This window comes from Balaenoptera acutorostrata, chromosome 16 (genome assembly GCF_949987535.1).
Source record: "Balaenoptera acutorostrata chromosome 16, mBalAcu1.1, whole genome shotgun sequence".
In the NCBI taxonomy this organism is placed as follows: Eukaryota; Metazoa; Chordata; class Mammalia; order Artiodactyla; family Balaenopteridae; genus Balaenoptera; species Balaenoptera acutorostrata.
In genome coordinates, this window is record NC_080079.1 from 38,798,499 (window position 1) to 38,820,095 (window position 21,597).

The 21,597-nt window shown below is 36.3% G+C and overlaps 1 protein-coding gene across 3 annotated transcripts in view; it reads left to right on the top strand.

Annotated features, from left to right (window-relative positions):
* The window catches only part of RNLS (renalase, FAD dependent amine oxidase), a 290,024-nt gene that overhangs the window by 233,340 nt on the left and 35,087 nt on the right, over window positions 1–21,597 (top strand). For all 3 annotated transcript variants that reach the window (XM_007179153.3, XM_007179152.3, XM_057531202.1), the window contains exon 6: window positions 18,903–19,078. In XM_007179153.3, coding sequence (XP_007179215.1) covers window positions 18,903–19,078 — 176 coding nt within the window. The remainder of the gene's footprint in view (window positions 1–18,902; window positions 19,079–21,597) is intronic.

Below are 21,597 nucleotides of genomic sequence, written 5' to 3' on the forward strand. Positions count from 1 at the left end.
GTTTCATAAATGCTTTATATCAGTTAGCATTTTTAACTCTGTCCAGAATCGCCAATCCATCATTCTGCCCAGATGTGACATAACTGAATCAATTTAGCCTAGAGAGTCCTTTGGTTTTATTACCAATGACTTTCTTGTTATTAAGTGAGCTGAGAAGGCTTTGATATGCCCTTTAAGATCATATGTGGACCCTGCTATTTTTAATAATCATTGCCCCTACAGACTTCATATATGTGCTCATTTAGATAATGAGAAGCATCTACATGTACTGCACAGGACCTTGAATTCCCTGCATAATATGAATGAATATTAAACATCGGAATCTGAAAAGAATCTATTGAAATTCCATTAATATTTATAACTGATCTGTGGGACTAGGGGAATTCTTCAGTATAAAATATTCCAAATTCATGTTTGTAAGAATGAAGCATCCTTGAATTTAAAATATAGTTTTCCTCACTGAAATAGATTTCTATTATACGTATACCTAGTGAATTCTTTGTTGTTGATATTCTATATCCTTATTTAAAAGAGTCAGAAAAGGCATTTTAGAACCTTGGGCTCATTTGAACCTAATCCACTCTTTTTTATTAAAAATAAAATGCCTGTTTGTTCCCTTTTCCACTATCTATATTCATAATATTGGTTTCTTAGGAGTAGCTCACAATATCATAAAGGATATTGTTAAAAGGATTATAGTCCCTTTGATTTAAGAACTTTGGCCAAAATACCCAGATTCAATTTTTTTTTCCTGTCAAAATATAACAGGAAGGATAATTTCACTGGTCTTATTAGTAAAGGAGATAAGAATATCTACAGTAAACCAGTAAATTTCCTCTATCAAAAGGACCAGAAATATTTTGACACATCATAAATAAAAACTTCATCTGATTAGTCTCAGTCTTTCAAATTCAACATTTTATAATGTCAAGGCAAAACTTTCTCTTTAATGCCCCAAATGAACTAGAGCAAAGTATTGATATTAGGCCAAATCCTCCAACCCAGAGATATATTTCTTCTGGTCATGGTATCCTTTTGAGCAGTTAAAAATCTAAAGCTGAACCCAATTACTCAACTACAGTGATAAAGTGATATCCTTAGAGCAGACCAGTATGCTTGCCCAATTTCAGGAAAAGAGTCCAATCATAATACCACTCAACACACAAAATTTCATATAGGGCATGATGCTGAGTAGGCCAGAATAACGATGTATAATAAGGGATGACTGCTTATTGCTGGTGAGTGTTGGGAAAGTGGCACATTTTAGTTGACTGTCATCATAGAAAACCAGGGCTTTCTTACACACTGTGGAAGAACTCCAGCGAGGTCTGGAACACCAAGTGCGAGTTAGGACAAATCGCCTGCTCTGGGGACCTGGGTAGGCCCAATTAAAGGACTATTGAAACTCTTCCATTTTTCCTTTTGGCAGTGCCAATAAAAGCTGCAACAGGCTGAAAATTTCCTTGTGTCTCATGATAAATAGATGTTTTCCTAAAACTTGGGAGGTCTTAGCCAAAGGAAAAATCTTCTCCCAAACAGATGCTGAAATATAAGCAGTCCCACTAAATGTGGCCCCATTCGCTAAACGGGTAGAATCTATGGAATTTTTAAAGGAATTACTGCAAGGAACTTAGAGGAAAGATTATTCCAGCCCTGGAAAGCAAGTAGAATTCAGAATATGATAGCCAGAGTTATTTTATTCCTTTTTTTAAAAAAACCTATATATGTTATAATCAAACTTAACATGTGAAGCGCTGGCTCTTGATTGCCTGCCTTGGAAATTCAGAACTTGTTCTGTTTCTAAAAATGGAGCTACCAGTCTCCTAGCTCCTTGAGCCCCAAATCAGGAATCATCCTTGCGTTTTTTTTTTCTCTTTCATTGAACTCACTTCTCTTCATCACTGCTGTCACAACCCAAGCACTATCTTATTTTAACTGGTCTCTCCATACTTGCCCCTTTCCAGTTCTTTTGTCACATTGCCAGAATGATCTTCTTCAAACACATCTGTTTATGCCATTCACTTTCCCACTTAAAGCCCTTTGTTGCTTTCCCTTTTCATATAGGATTAAATCTCAGATCCTTATCATGACCTACAAGATCCTGCATGATCTCATACAGGGGTCACAGACTTTTTCTATAAAGGCCAGCTAGTCAATACTTTAGACTCTGTGAGCCATACGGTCTCTTGTTGCAACTTCTTAGCTCTGCTGGTGTCACACAAGATATAAACATTATATAAAGGAATGGGCGTGACTATGTTCCAGTAAAGCTTTATTTACCAACACACGTGGAGGCCAGACTAGTTTGCCAGCCCCTGGTCTAGCACATGCCTATTTCACTAGCTCCTTCCTCCCTACCTTTACTTAGCTCTCCAGTCACACCTCTCATTCCTGCCATGGTTTTTCCCACTCAGGACCATGGTCCATTTTGTTCTCTCTGCCTAGACTGTCTCAGTTGAAATGTTACTTCCACAGAGGCCATTCCTGAATTCCTAATTTAATTAGGTTTTCCTATTATACTCTTGCTTTAACACCTTATATTTTAATTTTCAGTAACTACACACGGATTTGTGTAATCATTTGTTTAATGTCTCTTTCACCTTCATATTGTAAGGTCCATGAGTGGAGAGACTGAATTTGCTTTGCTCCTCTTTGTATCTCCAGCACATGGCACAGTGCTTCACATATAGTAATTTCTCAATTAAATGTGTGTTAAATGAATAATGAGTTAATGAGATCTAATCAAAACATGAGAGAGGAAAACAAAAGATAACAATTTGGGCTCAGATCTAAAATATGAAATGCTTTAAGTCCATTGATTTCCAAGGTATATCATTTTTAAAGTTCTACACTTGAAATAAGGGATGTGTAATTCATAGGCATACCTCAGAATCTTGGTACTACAAAGGCATTTGTGGTTGACACATTGTGGCTTTTACACAAAGTCGCATGCAGGTTGGGCATCTCTACTTCATCTTGTAGATCTGCTGACTGAAGCATGAGCCCCTAAAGTCAGCACGAAGGTAAGAAAGAAATGGAAGGCACATCATAGCTCTTAACAGCCTTGGACTAGATGGAACACACTTCACTTCCCCTCACGTCCACTGACCAAGACTAGTTATATGGCTCCAGCTTAACTGCCACATAGACTAGGAATTGTCAGGGAGCACATGGAGTATTTAGTGAGAATGAACTGTCTCTGCCAGAGAGTGTAAAAAATAGTTCAAATATATTTCCTAATATTAAACAAAATTGGCTATATGAAGGTACTAGAAACCACACATATTGGTATACTATAGAGGATATATTTTACCAAATTAAAAAAGCTTTTCTTAAATTTTAATTTACCTCATTTATGTTAATATTCTCACTTGTTAGTAATCTTTAGGGTCTTACTCTCATGTCTCCCCCCCGACACTTTTCTACAAAGACTTTTAATGTGTAATAGAGGAAAATGCTCATTTTGTAATAATTTCATTTTATGACCATGGTTTTTCTATATAATCTATAAGTTTTGGTCATTTTAAAAGAATTCTATGGTACATTTCCTCTCAAAAGTAAAATATTATAGTCCAAAACTTGACTGTAAGGGAATGCTCCTTATAAGAAAAGAAATATCTGTATGTTCTCTTTGCTCCCCAAATTGTCTGTCTCCACAAGTTATTCATCAGTCATACACTCAATGAATATTTATTGCATTTCAGCTATGGGCCAGACATTGTTCTAGGTGTTCAGGTGAATAAGACAGCTCTTCTACTGCTTACCTTTAACAGGGAATATTTAAACATATTCCAGCATAATGATAAAAAGTTAGAATTCCTTATCAGCAAAATTTCAGCAGTGTTTAATCTGATATTCTCTTGTGTCCTTGTTATTTTATTTCTGCAAATGTTTGTGGAATTGAAGTATCGATATCTCTGTAGGACACCGTCTTTTCATTTGGTCAGTATTCCTAGTCAGGTCTTTAGTACTCCTTGAGTTATACTTACAGGGACATAAACATATACCTTGTTTTAAAGGGACAGTAATAAGCTCTGAGGCCATATCTGCTCCATTGAAGAAGTAGAAACAATTCTCTATTTTGAAATCAGTCTCCTAGGTCTGTCCTCCTTATTTCTATGGGCATACCTTGTTTTATCGCACTTCACTTTATTGTGCTTAGCAGATATTTTACTTTTTACGAATGGAAGGTTTGTGACAACCCTGTGTCAAGCAAGTCTATCAGTGCCATCTTTTCCAATAGCATTTGCTCACTTTGTGTCACATTTTGGTACTTCTCATAATTTTTCAAACTTTTTCGTTATTATTATATTTGTTATAGTGATCTGTGATCAGTGATCTTTGATGGTACCACTGTCACTGCTTTGGTGTGCCACAAACTGTGCCCATATGACAGTGAACTGGTGAACTTAATCCATAAATGTGTGTGTTCTGACTGCTCCACCCAGCGGCCTTTCCCCCATCCCTCTCCCTCTCCCCAGGCCTCCCTAGTCCCTGAAATACAACAATATTGAAATTAGGCCAATTAATAAACCTGCAGTGACCTCTAAGTGTTCAACTGAAAGGAAGAGTCACACATCTCTCACTTTAAATCAAAATCTGAAACTGATTAAGCTTAGTGAGGAAGGCATGTCAAAAGCCAGGAGAGGCCAAAAAGTAGGCCTCTTGCACCAAACAGTCAGCCAAGTTGTGAATGCAAAGGAAAAGTTCTGGAAGGAAATTAAAAGTGCTGCTTCAGTGAATACAAATGATAAGAAAGTGAAACAGCCTTGCTACTGATATGGAGAAAGTTTTAGTGGTCTGGATAGAAGTACAAACCAGCCACAACATTCTCGTATGCCAAAGCCTAATCGAGAGCAAGGCCCTAACTCTTTTCAATTCTATGGAGGCTGAGAAGTGAGGAAGCTGCAGAAGAAAAGTTTGAAGCTAGCAGAAGTTGTTGATTCATGAAGTTTAAGGAAGGAAGCCATCTCCATAACATAAATGTGCTAGGTGAAGCAGCAAGTGCTGGTGCAGAAGCTGTAGCAAGTTATCCAGAAGATCTAGCTGAGATCATGAATGAAGGTGGCGACACTAACCAACAGATTTTCAATGTAGGTGAAACTGCTTTGTATTGGAAGAAGATGCCAGCTAGGACTTTCATAGCAAGAGAGGAGAAGTCAATACCTGGCTTCAAAATTTCAAAGGACAGGCAGACTCTCTTGTTAGGGGCTAATCCAGATGGTGACTTGAAGGTGAAGCCAGTGCTCATATACCATTCTGAAAATCTGAGGGCCCTGAGAATTATGCTAAATCTATTCTTCCTGTGCTCTATAAATGGAACAACGAAGGCTGGATGACAGCACATCTGTTGACAACATGGTTTACTGAATATTTTAAGCTCACTATTGAGACCTACAGCTCAGAAAAAAAAAATTCCTTTCAAAATACTACTGCTCATTGACAACGAATTTGGTCACCCAAGAGCTCTGATGGAGCTGTACAATGAAATTAATGTTGTTTTCATGACTGCTAACACAACATCCATTCTGCAGCCCATGGATCAAGAAGTAATTTTGACTTTTGAGTTTTATTATTTAAGAAATACATTTTGTAAGACTACAGCTGCCATAGATAGCGATTCCTCCAATGGATCTATGCAAAGTAAATTGAAAACCTTCTGGAAAGGATTTGCCATTCTAGATGCCATTAAGAACATTCGTAATTCACGGAAAGAGGTCAAAATATCAACATCAACAGGAATTTGGAAGAAGTTGATTCCAACCATAGTGGATGATTTTGAGGGTTTCAATACTTCAGTGAAGGAAATAACTGCAAATATGGTAGAAATAGCAAAAGAACTAGAATTGGAAGTGGTGACCGTAGATTTGACTAAATTGCTGCAATCTAACGATAAAACTTAGAGGAGTTGCTTCTTATGGATGAGCAAAGAAAGTAGTTCCTTGAGATGGAATCTACTCCTGGTGAAGATGCTGTGAAGACTGCTGAAATGACAACAAAGGATTTAGAATAGTACATAAACATAGTTGATAAAGCAGCAGCAGGGTTTGAGAGGAATGACTCCAATTTTGAAAAAAGTTCTACTGTGGGTAAAATGCTATCAAACAGCAGTGCATGCTACAGAGAAATTGTTCATGAAAAGAAGAGTCAATTGATGTGGCAAACTTCACCGTTGTCTTATTTTAAGAAACTGCCGCTGCCACCCCAACCTTCAGCCACCACCCTGATCAGTCAGCAGCCTTCAGCATCAAGGCCAGGCCCTCCACCAGCAAAAAGATTACAACTTGCTAAAGACTTAGATGATGGTTAACATTTTTTTAGTAATATGGTATTTTTTTAAATTGAGATATGTACATATTTTTAGACATAATGCTATTGTGCACTTAATACCATGGTATAGAGTAAACATAACTTTTATATGCACTGGGAAAACAAAAAATTTATGTGACTCACTTTACTATGATCTTCACTTTATTGTGGTAGTCTGGAACCAAACCCACAATATCTCTGAGCGATGCTTGTATAGCTTGCCTAAAGGTACTCCTCTGGAGAGATCTGTCTCACAAAACCAGATCTGCATCCTCCAAATAAAGGCAAGAGCCTAAGGAATGATGGAGAGGGATGGATTCAAACATGAATTCTTGACCAAGTGGAAATCTTCCCTGACACAGGACCTCCTGAGACACTCTGTCACAGGGATTCTGTTGATCTGCAAGGATTTATCTTTGCCATGGAATCTGGAAATCTTGCCTCCTTGGTTTTCCATAATGGAAGTCTTTAAGAAATTGCTTTCTCTGAAAAGGTCAGAATTATTTGAAAAAAAACCCAAAAAGCTGGAATTTCCAATTTAGTAGTTAAATGTGATTGGAATAATCAAGAAGTCTCATGGGGGAAAATGTTATCTAAAACCCTCCATAATGTAGAAATACTTATGAGTCTTGAGCTCTGATTTCCAAAATGCATATCTGGGTTTGGGGGGAAAACATGAGTCTGCCCCACTCTTGAGTCACCCTACTCTTCCCTCTTGCTGTATCAGTGTATACATATTTACTTGTATGTGTGCTAATTATGTCTCAAATTACAAATAAGAAAATGTATTTCTCCTCTATTACAATATATTTCTATGTAGGAGGCAAAGAGAACTTTTCTATGGCCTAAATTTAGAACAGCTTATTTCAGGAGTTTGAAAAATAACAAGGAATGAAAAGAAAAACCAGAACAATGTTGTTCAACCTTTTTAAACTCCATACCCATAATCTTTATTAAGCCAGGCACTGGGAGCCAGGCACTGTGCTAAGTGCTTTTATGTTTTTGTTTTTGTTTTTTTACATTTTATCTTTACAACAACTCTCTGAGGTAAATATTATTATCCCTGTTTTTATAAGTGAAGAAACTAAAGCTTAGAGAAATTAAATAAAACGATGACTTCAGCCTGAGCTTTGTTTGTCTATAAATCATACTTTTTTGATCAAAGTACAAATCTCTATGCTGGAGAGACTAATAAAAGCTCCCCATGGAGACTTATCTCTTACCCTAGAACACAATGAGGTTGATTGATACCTGGAAACTAGATTCTTTCTCATATTCTTCTTTAACCTATACTTTCTGTCATTTGTATATTTAAATTAACAGTGGCTTTTAAAATTCATTTCTGAAGATGAGATAATAACACCAAATGTGTTATTTGAAATTTTACATGTTCCGCTCACCCCCTTCCCAGATTTGGGTGAGCCAAATTCTCAGTGCCTTCCTCTACCACCAGCCCAACACTGAGAATCCTGGGAATGAAAGAACCTTGGAAATCCAGTTCTCCTACCATCACTCACATGACAAATGCTATTCATACTCATGACACACTTCATGAGGATAGCTCAAGTTATTAGGAATCTCAAGAGGCCTAATGTTCTCACACTCAAGATCACATATATCAAAATACACGTAAGCAAAAGTAATGTTATTTTCAGAATAAACTTGATTCCAACTTAATGTATCTTTAAAAAGAAAAATATTCTTAATCCTGGATATGTTAATTTAACTATTGTTAGTTACACATGATTTTCCACAGAGCTGTAACATTTGTGAATTATTTATCTGTCTCAGTGTGTGAATTGAGTATCTGTGGTATGTCAAGAACTGTTCTAGGTAGTAGCAGAGCTGAATCCAGACCAAGGAATTCTTAAACAATGTAGTGTGTTTTCTTACCATACTACAAAATAGCTCACTGGATTTAAACTCAAAAGTGGGATGGAAATTAAAGCCCTAAAATCTAGGGCAAACTCAAGGCTTAGAAAGCTCAGATGAAGAGAAGTATTTTCATCACATTGGTCCTATGGATTCTTAGTTTTAGTCTCTTCTTTGAGGACCAGGAATTTCTTCCCTAGTGACAGCACGGAGTGGTTAGTGAAAGGATGAGCTTTACTTCTCAAATTGTCACCACTACCTGGACCTCCATTTTATAGTCACAGAAAATTAAAGCTGAAAGGGATCTGAAGATAATAAACTTTTATAACCCCTTTCTTCACATATGAAGAAACTGAGGCCCAGAAGAAGGTTGTTTTTTTGCTTTTGGGTTTTTTTTTTTCATAATTATTGATCAAGTTTTCTAAAGAAACTGCTAAAATCTAATCTTCTTTATATATTGGAGATATAAAGTAAGATTAAGGGCAGACAGGAGGAGAAGAGAAGAAAGAAAGGAAATGCATTTGTAGGAACAAGCATACATGTGCTAGACTTAGTACTAGATCTTCACACATTTAGCTTAGTTTAGGTTACAAATGACATAAAACCCAACTTGGTTGGCTTACCCCCTCCCCCCCAAAATAGGAGGGGGTGGAATTTATTGATATTGTTCCTGAAAAATCCAAGAGTAAAGCTGCAGACATGTCTGGATTGATTCAGTCAACATCGTGAAGACTTAGTTTCTGTCTATTTCTTGACTCTACTTTCTGCTGGATTGGGTTCATTTGTAATACCAAGCATTTCAGTGCCAAGTGTTACAAAAAAAGAACCTGTTTCCCCAAAAGCTCAACACTAGTCCAGGAATTGAATCTCACTGACTTGACTGGCCTGCCTTGAGTTATGTACCCATTGCTAAATTAATCACTTAGGAATGGATTAATTGATCAGTTTAACTTCCGTCACCTTTATCTGGGCTGAAAGTTGATCTTCTAAAACAAAAATTTAGCTACTGTTGCCACAGAAGAGCCAGTGGACACTGAACAGGCAATGTCTACCACACAGATATTCGCTCATATGAACCTTATAACTAGCCTGGAGGTCAATATTTAACTGTACTATACCATGCCTTGTCTCTTGAATCTATTAAGTAGATCACCAGGCAGAAGATCTTCACCATTTGTGAACTGATTTGAGCTCCTTCATGAGACCTAAAGCCAATTCAGTAGGAAAAGAAATAGTAAAATGAATTTCTGTAGGCAATGTATTTTTTTTTCTCCCTGTAAGTAGGAGTACTCCCTGCCTGTCCCCCAGGCCCAGCCCTGCCTGTCATCCCTCATCCTTTCCACTGATCACCTTGTTTATTCTGAAGCCTTATCTATTTTGAGGATTTGGCTCAAAACCTTGATACTTATACCTACTCCACTCTCAGGACCAGGGGATGCTCCTCTAATCAGTAGAATTATCCCCAGTAGCTCATCCCAGCCCCTGTTCCCACCCTCCTGACCCCAACCCAAAGCCTCAGGCATTCAGTCCTCTTAGGTATTGAGGAAATAGGCAACATGTTTATTATTCAAGTAGTTTGGATTACTGGTGAATGTTATCATTTACTTTCTCAGCTGGCTGGAGAAGGCAAACATACTCTTCTGTGAACAATTTTCCATTGTTTGCTGGAAGATTATTTCCTGAATTTGTATACATTTATTTATACCGGAGCTATAGGGAAATATCTTCTGAAACTGGAAGTATGAACTTTTGGGGAATTCTCATTTTATTTTCAATTCATCGTGTGGGGTTTTACACACTTGTTTATATTTAACTAAACACCTATCAGAATGGTTACCTTATACAGAATTGTTTAGAGGATGTCTGTGTGTCTTTTTAAACATAAGAAATCCAAACATATGTAGCCTGGGATAACAAGGATTACAAACATACATGTGTATCAGTTTTAAAACTTTCCTTCCTAGCCTCTATTTAAAATGGCAAATGCATACACCCCTAGATATATTAGTAGCCACAGGCCTAGAATAAACAAGTCAAGGACCAAAAGAAGAGAAGAAACTAATAAGTATATTAGTTTTTTTTTTAAGCTAGTATTTCCAACTCAGTGATAGAGAAGTCACTCCTGCAGATAAAGTTGGAGGTAATGAAGTTGCCCAGGATATGAGTAGGGCTCTTGTTACGTGAATTTTGGCTTCTGTAACTTATATACAAGAAATAGGTTTGAGATGGTTATTAAAAAGCAAATAGGGGCTTCCCTGGTGGCGCAGTGGTTGAGAATCTGCCTGTTAATGCAGGGGACACGGGTTCGAGCCCTGGTCTGGGAAGATCCCACATGCCACGGAGCAGCTGGGCCCGTGAGCCACAATTGCTGAGCCTGCGCGTCTGGAGCCTGTGCCCCGCGATGGGAGGGGCCGCGATAGAGAAAGGCCCGCGCACCGCGATGAAGAGCGGTCCCCACACCGCGATGAAGAGTGGCCCCCGCTTGCCGCAACTGGAGAAAGCCCTCGCACGAACCGAAGACCCAACACAGCCAAAAAATAAATAAATAAAATAAATAAATAAAGAAAGAAAGAAAATCCTTAAAAAAAAAAAAAAAAAAAAAAAAAGCAAATAAAACCTGCAGGTGGTCCCTCTGAATAGTGAGGCCTAGTTCCTGATTCAGGGCCAGCAGCAGACACACAGAACAGCAGACACGCTGCCAAGGAGGTGGAATGCCAAATGGCAGACTGTTAGATGCTTGTTTGGGTTGGAAGGGGAAAGAGAGACAACAGGAGCACGTATCTCTCCATCTCTATCTCCTTTTCCCCTCCCCACTCTTTTTCCTTCCCTTTCCCTCTGCTATGCTTTCATCATCAAGAGTGAGTTACTTTTTTTTGTTGGACTTACTGATGCGACTGACTTACTCTCCATTACATTTGCTGCTGGGCTCCGGAGCCACATGAAGGAGTTAAATTGTAATAAGAGCTCTCCTGGCTAGAGGGCAAGTCTAGTTAAGCCAGTTCCACATTGGGAGGGAGAGGGAAACTTACCACCAATGCCACTGCCAGGAGGAAGGAGAGCTGACCACCCACCCCCTCAAACTGTGTGGCTCTCAACGCCTGGTCCCTTTTCTCTCTTCCCAGGAATCTGTTTCCTGAACTTAATTTGCACACACTGTCAAGACCATACCAGTTAGAGATAATGGCTCTCTAACTGTTTTGCCTAGGTGCCATCTCCCCCACCAAGATGTAAGCTTCTGAAAGGCCCTAACCGAGTTTCTCTTGGTACCAAACTGCACTAAACACCCACGTGCTCATTTGATTGAATCAGTAATTAAAGAAACATTTTCACCCATTTTTTGATCCTCTTGGTCTGCAGCTATAGTGTCTGCCACTGCTTAAGTTTCTTTAATCCTCTACTTCCCTGTCAGAAATGGAATCTAGAGCTGGTTTTAGGGGAACCCAACTTCTGCCCCTTGATAGATATAGCTAAAAACAAAGTTTAACAGATGGAAAATGTCTCTGAAGTATTTGCATGTAAATAAGGATGTCTCAGTAAGTTTGAGCTTGCTATGTGAGTGTAGAGTGTAGATTCCTCAATATAATTTTGGAAGAAGGTAGTCAGAAATGGTGACAAATTTGGGTCAGAAGTGGGAAGGGACTATTCTAATTTAAAACTGTCCATATATCCAGTTTTCTAAGACAATGTAAAAATGCATTCTTCCTCCATTGCTTTGTTAAGTTTGTTGTCCTATACTAAATACTTACTATATTTTTAGGATTTTTTTCCAGAGAGATATATTCTGATTAATTGACTATTACTGTCAGCCAGTACTAGGCTGATTTGAGTGCCGTGTCTTTATAATGCATTTAAATATATGGCAAAATAATTCTCTATTCACTGATCTTTTTTTTTAATTTTTAATATTCTCATTGCCTTATTTTTCCTTTAGAATCATTTTTCAAATTCCAAAAAACTTGTAGAATTAATTAAGAATTATTTTTTCCTTACTATTTAGTGTTGGTATATAGGGAAATCAATTTAATATCAAATTTTTAAAATTAATTTGATGGATTTTATGTTGGCTTATTATTATTTTAAAACATGATTTTCCTTCTTTCTATTAATTATAAATCTTATTTTTTATTTTTTATCTTAGTGCATTAACCAGAGCAATGTTAAATATCATTGGTATTACTAAGCATCCTTGGTTTATGCTGATTTTACTGTGAAAATCTATATTATTTCATAGTAAAGTATGATATAGACCAACCGCTTAAGGAAGATATTCTATCTCATTTTGAGAAAGTCACTTTTTTTCATGTTGTATCTTTTTTCCATGAATTGATATTAATTATTAATGGATGCCTTTTAAATACATATTGAGATTAGCATGTTTCTTTTCATTGTACCTATTAATATGAAAGAACATACCTATTAATATTAATAGAAGAATGATCTATAGTTTGGTGTGTGTTTATATGTGTAAATGTGATGTGTGTGTCTGTAATCAACATTATACTAGCTTGACAATTTTAAACAAATCACAAGTAAACCACTTAGGACCTGGAGTCTTTTTTTGTTTTAAATATTTATTGACTGTGTTTTCAATTTCTTTTATGTATTTTAGTTTATACTGATTTCTTTTATATTGAGTTAATTTTGGTAACTTTTTTTTCCAAGAAAAATTAGCCTGTTTCTTTTAGATTTAAAAGTTCATTCACATGGACGGGTACACTTCTTTGGCTTTAAAGAACTTATCTGTATCTGCTATATCCTATCTGGCAGAGGGAGACAGTGGGGATGCTTGCCTATCTTTAAGTGGAGTGGAAAAAAACAAAAAAGAAATAAAATGTCTCCCCTGAAATGCCAAACCACATATCCACCTTCAGGCAGATTTGGTGCCAGAATTCATTCTGCTAGTATGTTCTAAAAATCCAGTTAAAGTAGTCATATGCAGTATTGCCTCCAAGGTATTTGGCAGAAATGAAAGTAACTCTCCAAAGGAATAATCTTTAAACTCAGGCCTCAAAGAATTTCTGAGAGAAACTTCCTAGGAACTTTAGGCTCACCATAGGAACATGGCTCACAATAGAAAAAAAAAAAAAAAATCACGTAAGACACAAGGAAACACACCATCATGAGCAACAATGATTGATTGCACCTATTAATATGAAAAAATGAACTTATTAATATATATCTATTAATATTAATAGAAGAATGTTAATAGATTTGTGTGTGTTTATATGTCTACAAAAACACTCAAACTCCTAAAGATTGCAGATTTTTAAATAACTCAAGATAATATAGTATATTGATTGTGTTTAAAGAAATAAAAGAGAGTACTGACAATGTGACTAGGGAGAAAGAAGCTATCAAAACTGATCATGCAGATTTGAAAAATAGAATTTTTTAAAATGAAAAACAAAATAACTTAACTTTGAAATTAAAAGGACAAATTAGACATCAGAATAAACACATATGTAGGGAGAATGGTGAACCAAAAGATAAATCAGCAGAAATTACATGGAATCTAGCATAGAGAGGGAAAACATTTTAAAAAGATCAAGACGCATGAAGATAGAATGAGAATATCTATCATATCTCTAAGTAGAGTACTGTATCTACTAGACAGGGAGAATGGAGAGAACTCATGGCTGAACAATTTCCAAAATTAATGACAAAAATGAGTCTTCAGATTCAGAAAACACAATGAAGTCAAAGAAAGTAAGCAAAAAGAAACTTAAAACCTCAAAATATTCAAGTAAAACTGCAGAACACCAAAGGCAAAGAGAAAACAATATAAGCATCCAGATATGAAAGAAGAATTCCCTGCAATCAAATTGAGTTGACTTCCTAACAGCATCAATAAAAGCTAACCTACATTGGAATAATATCTTTAAAGTGCAGAGAGAAAATATTCTCAATCTATTATTATATACCAAGGACAACTATCTTTAACAAATGAGGGTGAAATAAAGACATTTTTAGAAAAACAAAAGCTGAGAAGAGCCTACCTTCAACAGAACCTCATTAAGGAACTTCAAAAGGAGACACTCGGGGAAAAAGAAAACGACCCTGTAGAGAAGATGTGAGATCCATGAAGAAAGCTGTGGGTAAATATTAATAAACATTAACTATATTAAACAAAACTTAAGAAGTAAATCCTGGACAACAAAAGCTTACACAATCAGAGTTAAGGTATTCTAAGGTTCTTACATTATTCAAGAGAAAGATAAAGATATTAACTTTTGACTTTAATATGGATGTTTAAATCTATGGGTAATTCCTAAAAATAGAAATAAACTGTAAAACTTACAAACTAGTAAAGGGAAAGAAAGCAATAAGGGAGAAAATTGGTTTAATTTACAAGAAATTTTTTTATTTTAAAAAGAAACAAAGAAATGTTCAAAAAGTGGAACAAATAGCAGAAAATAAACTTTCAGATAAAAAGCATTTCTAGATGCAAAGATGTTCACAACATATTTTTAAAAGGTATCTGGAAACAGCAGGAAAACGGTAACATAGCTTCAATATAAAGCAAAAACTGTCAGAACTAAAAGGAGAAATTGGCAAATCTGCCGTCATAAGGAGAGATTTTTAACATAGTACTTCTCTCAGTAACTGATCAAGCAGACAAAAAATTCATAAAAATTTAGTTGATTAGAACCATACAATTAATAAGATTGTTCTAATGGACTTATTAAACTGTTAATTCAACATCTAGAAAATTCTATTCAATCGCACATGTAACACTTATGAAAACTGACTAAGCCATTCAACAAATCTTAAAGTATCATACAGTTCACAGTCTCTGACTCAACACAGTTGAGTTAGGATTTGTTTCTAAAATGTATTTTCCTATAAGCCCCATATAGTTAGATGTTATTTTCTGGATCCGATATGACAACCTTTGTCTTTAAGCAGGTTTAACCTGTTAATACCTATTATTATGACTGATATGACCATGGATCTGAGGCAGCGAAAATACTTGTTTTAAAACAAATTTCAGTGTCTATTTGGAGAACAGGTGACTTCTGTAGCTTTTAATTGTAGGTATTTCATGTGAGAGGCTTCTAAATCTTAGTGTTCTATTAACAGTACGTGATAATGCTGCTGTTCTTGCTATTATCAACTTTCAATGTCTTGACCTCCACCCAAAACTGTAGACTAAAAAAAAAAAAGCAGTGCCCACTTCATACCCATTAGGATAGCTGTTTAAAAAAATAAAATACCAAGTGTTGGCAAGGGTGTAGAGAAATTAGAACCTTTGTGCATTGCTGGTAGGAATGAAAAAATGATGCAACTGCTGTGGGAAATGATATGGTGATTGATCAACAGTTTAAACATAGAATTACCGTATGATCCAGCAATCTCACTTCTGAGTATATACCCAAAAGAAGTGAAAGCAGAGACTTGAACAGATAATGGTACACCCATGTTCATAGCAGCATTACTCACAATATCCAAAAGGTGAATGCATTGACAAAATATGGTATATACACACAATGGAATATTATGTGGCCTTAAAAAAGAAGGAAATTCTGACACCTGCTACAACATGGATGAACCTTGGAGACAAGTGAAATAAGCCCATTACAAAAGGACAAATATTGTATGATTCCACTTATATGAGGTACCTAGAGTGGTCAAATTAATAGGGACAGAAATAGAATGGTGGTTGACAGGAGCTGGGGCAAGTGGGGAGTGAGGGATTACTTTCTAATGCCTATAGAGTTTCAATTTGGGAAGATATAAAAAGTTCTAGTGATGGATGGTGGTGATGGTTGTGGAACAATGTGAATGTACTTAATGCCAGAGAACTGTACACTTAAAATAGGTTTAAAAGGTAAATTTTATATTATATATATTTTAGCATAATAAAAAAAAAGCTGCTGTGCCTCTACCCAGGAATAGTCTGCCACTCTTCCTGGGGTGTTAATATAAGAATCAGTCTTAATACTTTCAGAGAAGTCAACTCTGTTATCCCTTTCTAAAGCTGTTCTTACCACAGCCGAGGTCAAAACAAAAATATTATCTAGGGGTACCTTATGTTTGTATAGCACTTTATATTTGAAGAAGGCTTTTATGTATCCAAACCCATTTAATCCTGTGACAGCCTTATAAGGTAAGTAGTATTACACCCCTCTAATTAATGGAAGACAGTGGAGCCTAAGAGATTAAGTTGTCCAAGACCACTGGGCTATTAAGGATGCAAAGGTTCAAATAACTTATCTTCTGACTGAAGCCATTGATCTCCCAACATACAGAAATAGTTGTCAACTTACTATGAACTTTACATTTAAAATGCCAAAAGCAAAGTGCTATGCTTGTTAAACTGAATAAAGAAAAGAAAAAGAAAGATAACATCATTACGTTCTCAGGGACCAAGGAATAATGATTACACTGAGTTTACGCTCTGAATCCTATTAACATATTTGTGGCTTTTTATAGTGCTCTAGTTCCAAGCCTTGGTCACGTTTAAACTCCAGTTGGCTATTTGTATTTTTGCACTTTAGCTTCTGAAAATACCCCTTAATATGGGGGTTGAGGGTCTTTCCCTTAAAACTCATTGTCTTAGGTCGCAGCTGTTCAAATTTTAATTGAAATTCTCAAAAATTTTTGTCTGATTCCAATAAAAACAAGTAGCCAGGTTGTTCTCTCACTGTTATGCAAGAACTGTTTCATTTTTGGTCTTGAATTTCCTTTTTTATTGCTCTCCTTGGAGTGGATGGCTAATGTAAATGGGAGAAACCTGGCAAGGCACCATCACTACCCTTAGTAATTATAGGAGCTCCCCGCTAGAACAAATGTCTGGGTCAGTGCAACCTCATGCACACAGCTGAGTTTGTTTCCCTTTGAAGAATGCCATAAATAAGTCAACTCAGAACCCCAACTCTCCTGCTTCCGAATGCTGACCCAGTAGCTTTCTCTGTCTCTGGGAAGGTTGGGAACCTCATGGAAGAGGGGTGACATTTTTGCCACCCCTTTCTGTGAACAAGCCTCCCTGAATGTATTAACTGACAACATAGATAACACTCCCTGAGGCAGTATACAGTAGGTTTCTCACAGTGGTGGTATTCAGTGAAAGATTTGAGATTTTGCACTCCCGTGTGGTACCAGTAAAGTAGACACTGGCAGGTTAAACACTGAAGGTTCAAAGAGAGGGTCCCCTCTTTGTTCTTTCAAGTTGTTCCAGCTACCGTGAGGTGAAAACTGGACAATCTTCTTACCATTGCATTTACAGCACAGATTCTGAAGTCAGATCTCCCACTTCATATATATTAAAATGTTTGAGAACACGCCACTTTAAAGTGCTCACAGCATTTTGGGTCTCTCTTCTGAGAGACCCAAATTCGTTTACAGTATTTTGCTGTAAAATTCATAAGCCAGAGTGCAACAAGAAAATGAAGTGCTTTAACAAAAAAATAACTCACATCTATCATTTGGACAACACCAGGAGAACTTTTCCCTTGGATATATCTGATTTATTGCTTTTATTCTCATAGCTTGCATTTATTAAGCACCTCCTCTGTGCCAGAAACTGTGCTAAGCACTTCACACACATTATGTCGTTTAATCCAGACCACAGAACAGTGTGGTAGATGCTAACTTATTCTCATTCTACATACATACACACAAAGTAAAGAGGTTGAGTGGACACACAACAAGTAAGTGGCTTGTTCTGTGTAAAATTACTTTTTTTGTGTAAAGATGTACAAACCTATCTCAAAGAGATTGTTGCCTTTTATAACAACCCCGAAAAGAACTTTATAATCCCAATTTAAAGAATTTTCAGTATCAGGCTTCCCAACCCCTGTCAGCAGCTTATAGATTTTAGTATTTTCTTCTTTCAGCAGGGGGGAGCACCAACTTTCATATTATAATTTCATGCATTTCATATCTATTTTGTTTTCCCTCAACTTTTCTCTTCTGCATGATTTAAACAAAAAATAATAACAGGAAATCTTGGTTAACATTCCTTCCAAGATTGTATTCTCTAATGCCTCAGTCACTTTGCTTTCAATGTCAAACTTTATTCAATTTTCTATATTCTACTAAAGAGTGAAAGATTTGAAGCACTCGTTATTTGTCATTGTGAAAATATAGCAAAAAAAATTCAATGGCAAACAAAAAAGGAAAGTATCTCCATGTCATGAATGAAGCAGACTTTTTTTTTCAGACTTTTACTTTTAATGCTGCTTAAAAGATGAAGAACATTATGAGGTCAAGCTTGTTTTGAGAAAGGTTTTTTTTTTTTAGATATTTTATTCTGGCATTTATATAATTTCAACAAGATATTTTTGAAATCCATTTAATATAAAATTAAGAAGATGAACATCTACTTTGTTCTCAGAATTTAAAGCAAATATAGGCTATATATAAGAAATGGTTCCTGCCCTGATAAGCTTATGCTTTAGTGGTTGAGAGAGATAAACATACCAATAAATTTAATTATACCCAAGGCAGTACATATTAGGTCATTTTACCTTCCTTCAGGTTCTTTAACAAGACCTGAAAATTTGTTCTCTATAACGCATCTTGAATCTGTCCTCCACGTCAGTGAAGCCTGATTTTGAATTTCAGAAGTAGCCTAATTTTATGCTTCAAAGATTAGAATCTGTTTTCCCTTCATTTATTGTCTGATTATTGTGATCAACTCTTAAATCCGGATTGAAATGCTGAATGACACTAGCATGTTACCCACTTTAAGGTGTATCTTTATGTTCCTCTTACACTAGAGTCATCGGAAATCGGGCCTTCCCTTGTGATTCACACCACTGTCCCATTTGGAGTTACATACTTGGAGCACAGCACTGAAGATGTGCAGGAGTTAATCTTCCAGCAGCTGGAAAATATTTTGCCTGGTTTGCCTCAGCCAGTTGCTACCAAATGCCAGAAATGGAGACATTCACAGGTAATCAGAGAATCCAGTGGTATGCGCACAGTTTTATCAATCAGACCTGACTTTACTTTTTCTCATCCTTTGACACTCACTAGTAAAAGAAATTAACATGATCTTGGGATCAAATATGTGTTTGCCTAATAGAGAAGTTTACATGCAGGTTTTATTATCCCGTTATTTCTCAATAAGAGATGCATATAATTTTCCCCGATGTTATGTTCAAATTCTAGCATCTCAAGACTCATATACCCTGAAGATCTGGGGTTTCCTATGCAGGCAAGGCAGGTTATATATCAAAATGCAGCTGTTTCTCTGGGGTTTTTCTAAATCAGTACTGTGGTTATATAGAAACCACTATAACCTCCCAAATTTTTGCAATATGTCGAATTAACCTTGTAAGTGTATTTTGCTACCACAATTTTCATTTTTATTAAGTTCCCACTTTGGTTTTGACTGCTGCCAGTAGAGCTGTTTGGGGGAGAAAGATGAATACCTGCAACAGCTAGTTGAGCTGTTTTTCAGGGTTAGATAAACCCGCTGATCACCCTACTAGTTCAAACTTAAAATCTCTTTACACTAAAGTAAATGTTGACTTTTTTGAAAATCTCTGCATACTCCAGCAGAAGTTTGTGAGTATTCATAGAAAAAGTCTTTTGATCTGTAAACTCAGTTGTGAAGTCATCTGGGGACAATGGAGCAAAGGGCAGAAGGAGAAAAGAAGCAGTGACTTGTCTATTTTTTCCTAAGATTTCTGAGCACATTGATTACCTGACTTATCAGCACTATTGATTACCAAAGCTGTGAAGCCTTTAGAAAAAGTGGTTGTGAGAAATCGCAGCAGATTTTGTTTATTTTAAAGGACTTTCTAAAATCAGAGGAAATGGTAAATTACTTCCTAAAACATTGCAGCAGGTCTATGTGTTTACCCATATCTTCTCAAGTTAAATTATACACTGAACCTTTTGGGAAAATATTTACTTAAACACATCATGGTCACTTTAAAAGACTTGACTTTTTCCTTTTAAAACAATTTTTAAAATCTCAATAGCTAATGTCTTTAAGTGATATTTAACTTAATCTTAAGTTGGCCTGAAAAAGAAAACAAGGAAATAATCATGTTGATATAATTTGAAGGTAGATATATTACACAGCAAGTCACTTTGCAATTTATAAACATTCTTTTAGAAGAAACGATAGTTTCTGCGTTTCTTCTTGTGACTTCCTCAAAATAATTTATTAATAAACTGAAAAGATGGGTTAAAATCTACTTATTTCCTAAAATTTAATGTGTTAGTAGAAATAGATTTGACTTGCCCACAAAATGACTTAGTCAAAGTTGTGCAATATCACAAAATTTAATAAAAAAATCTTTGAACACAAAGTACATCCAAACTCTAACAATGATTTTTATTATAATTTGGATGTTCTCCCTTGAAATTATCCCAGTACATTTAAGTCATGAAATCTACATTGGCTGCAAAGCCTGAAAGGGAATAAGATGTCATTCAAATTTAGAGGTTTGTATTTTCCACTATTCATAGTACCTTGACCAACATTCTACAGAACATAACGTCATTATAGCAGAGATCTTACCTACATTGTTCAATAGAGAGAGTGAGAGAGAGAGATCTCCCATATCACCTTAGGAAAAAGGCTAATTGTTGACAGGTCCAGAGACTTAATAACATTTAGCTAGTTAGTGTTCAGTTATTATTCCCAAGAGAACGCTTCTCCAATGTTTTTAAAAGGTTCATCTTAACCCTTGAAATTTAACATAAATGTCAATTCACCCTTTTCCCTTGCCATCCCAGGACACAAGCTCTACCTGAAATGAATTCATGAATGTTTGTGTATGAATATGGTCTAATATAGTGCTTAAACTGAAGAGAAGAATGGTGTAGAAAGAGGGACGAAAAAGAAAGAACAGCCAACTGATTTTGAAGTTTCCCTCATTTCTGATTCCCCTTGCAGGAGAATCCTGCCCTTTATTTCTTCCAGCCTGGGTCTCACCCTTCATTTCTTTTCCTCCTTCCTCTGTCCTGCTTCACCCAAACCTTCTCCTGTTCTTCCCACTCCACCCACTTCCTCCCCTTCTTTCTCACTGACAAACAAATGATACAGCCCTTCAAACCCTCATCTTATAAAATCCTAGATAGACTACAGGACTGGGGTCCCTGCTTCAGGAAGCAGTGGGTGGTGTGGATTCCCCATCCCAGGCCTCTCAGGCTGGACTCTCCATCTCCACGCATTTTATTTTTCTCTTCTTTTGTACTGCCTACCCTGCATCCTGGCACTCAGTGACTGTGGAGGGTAGGGAAGAAAAAAAGCAAGAGAGATCACAATGATGAACACCCACATTGCATAGTGCAACAGGCCTGGAGCTGGGCGATTCAAAGATGTGATCTCATTAAACATCAAAAGTAGCCTTATGAGGTTGCTAGTTTTAACCCACTACAGCGATGAGAAAAACAAAGCCTCAAAAACATGAAATAAATTCCCTAAGGTCCCATGGCTAGTAATGACAAAACTAG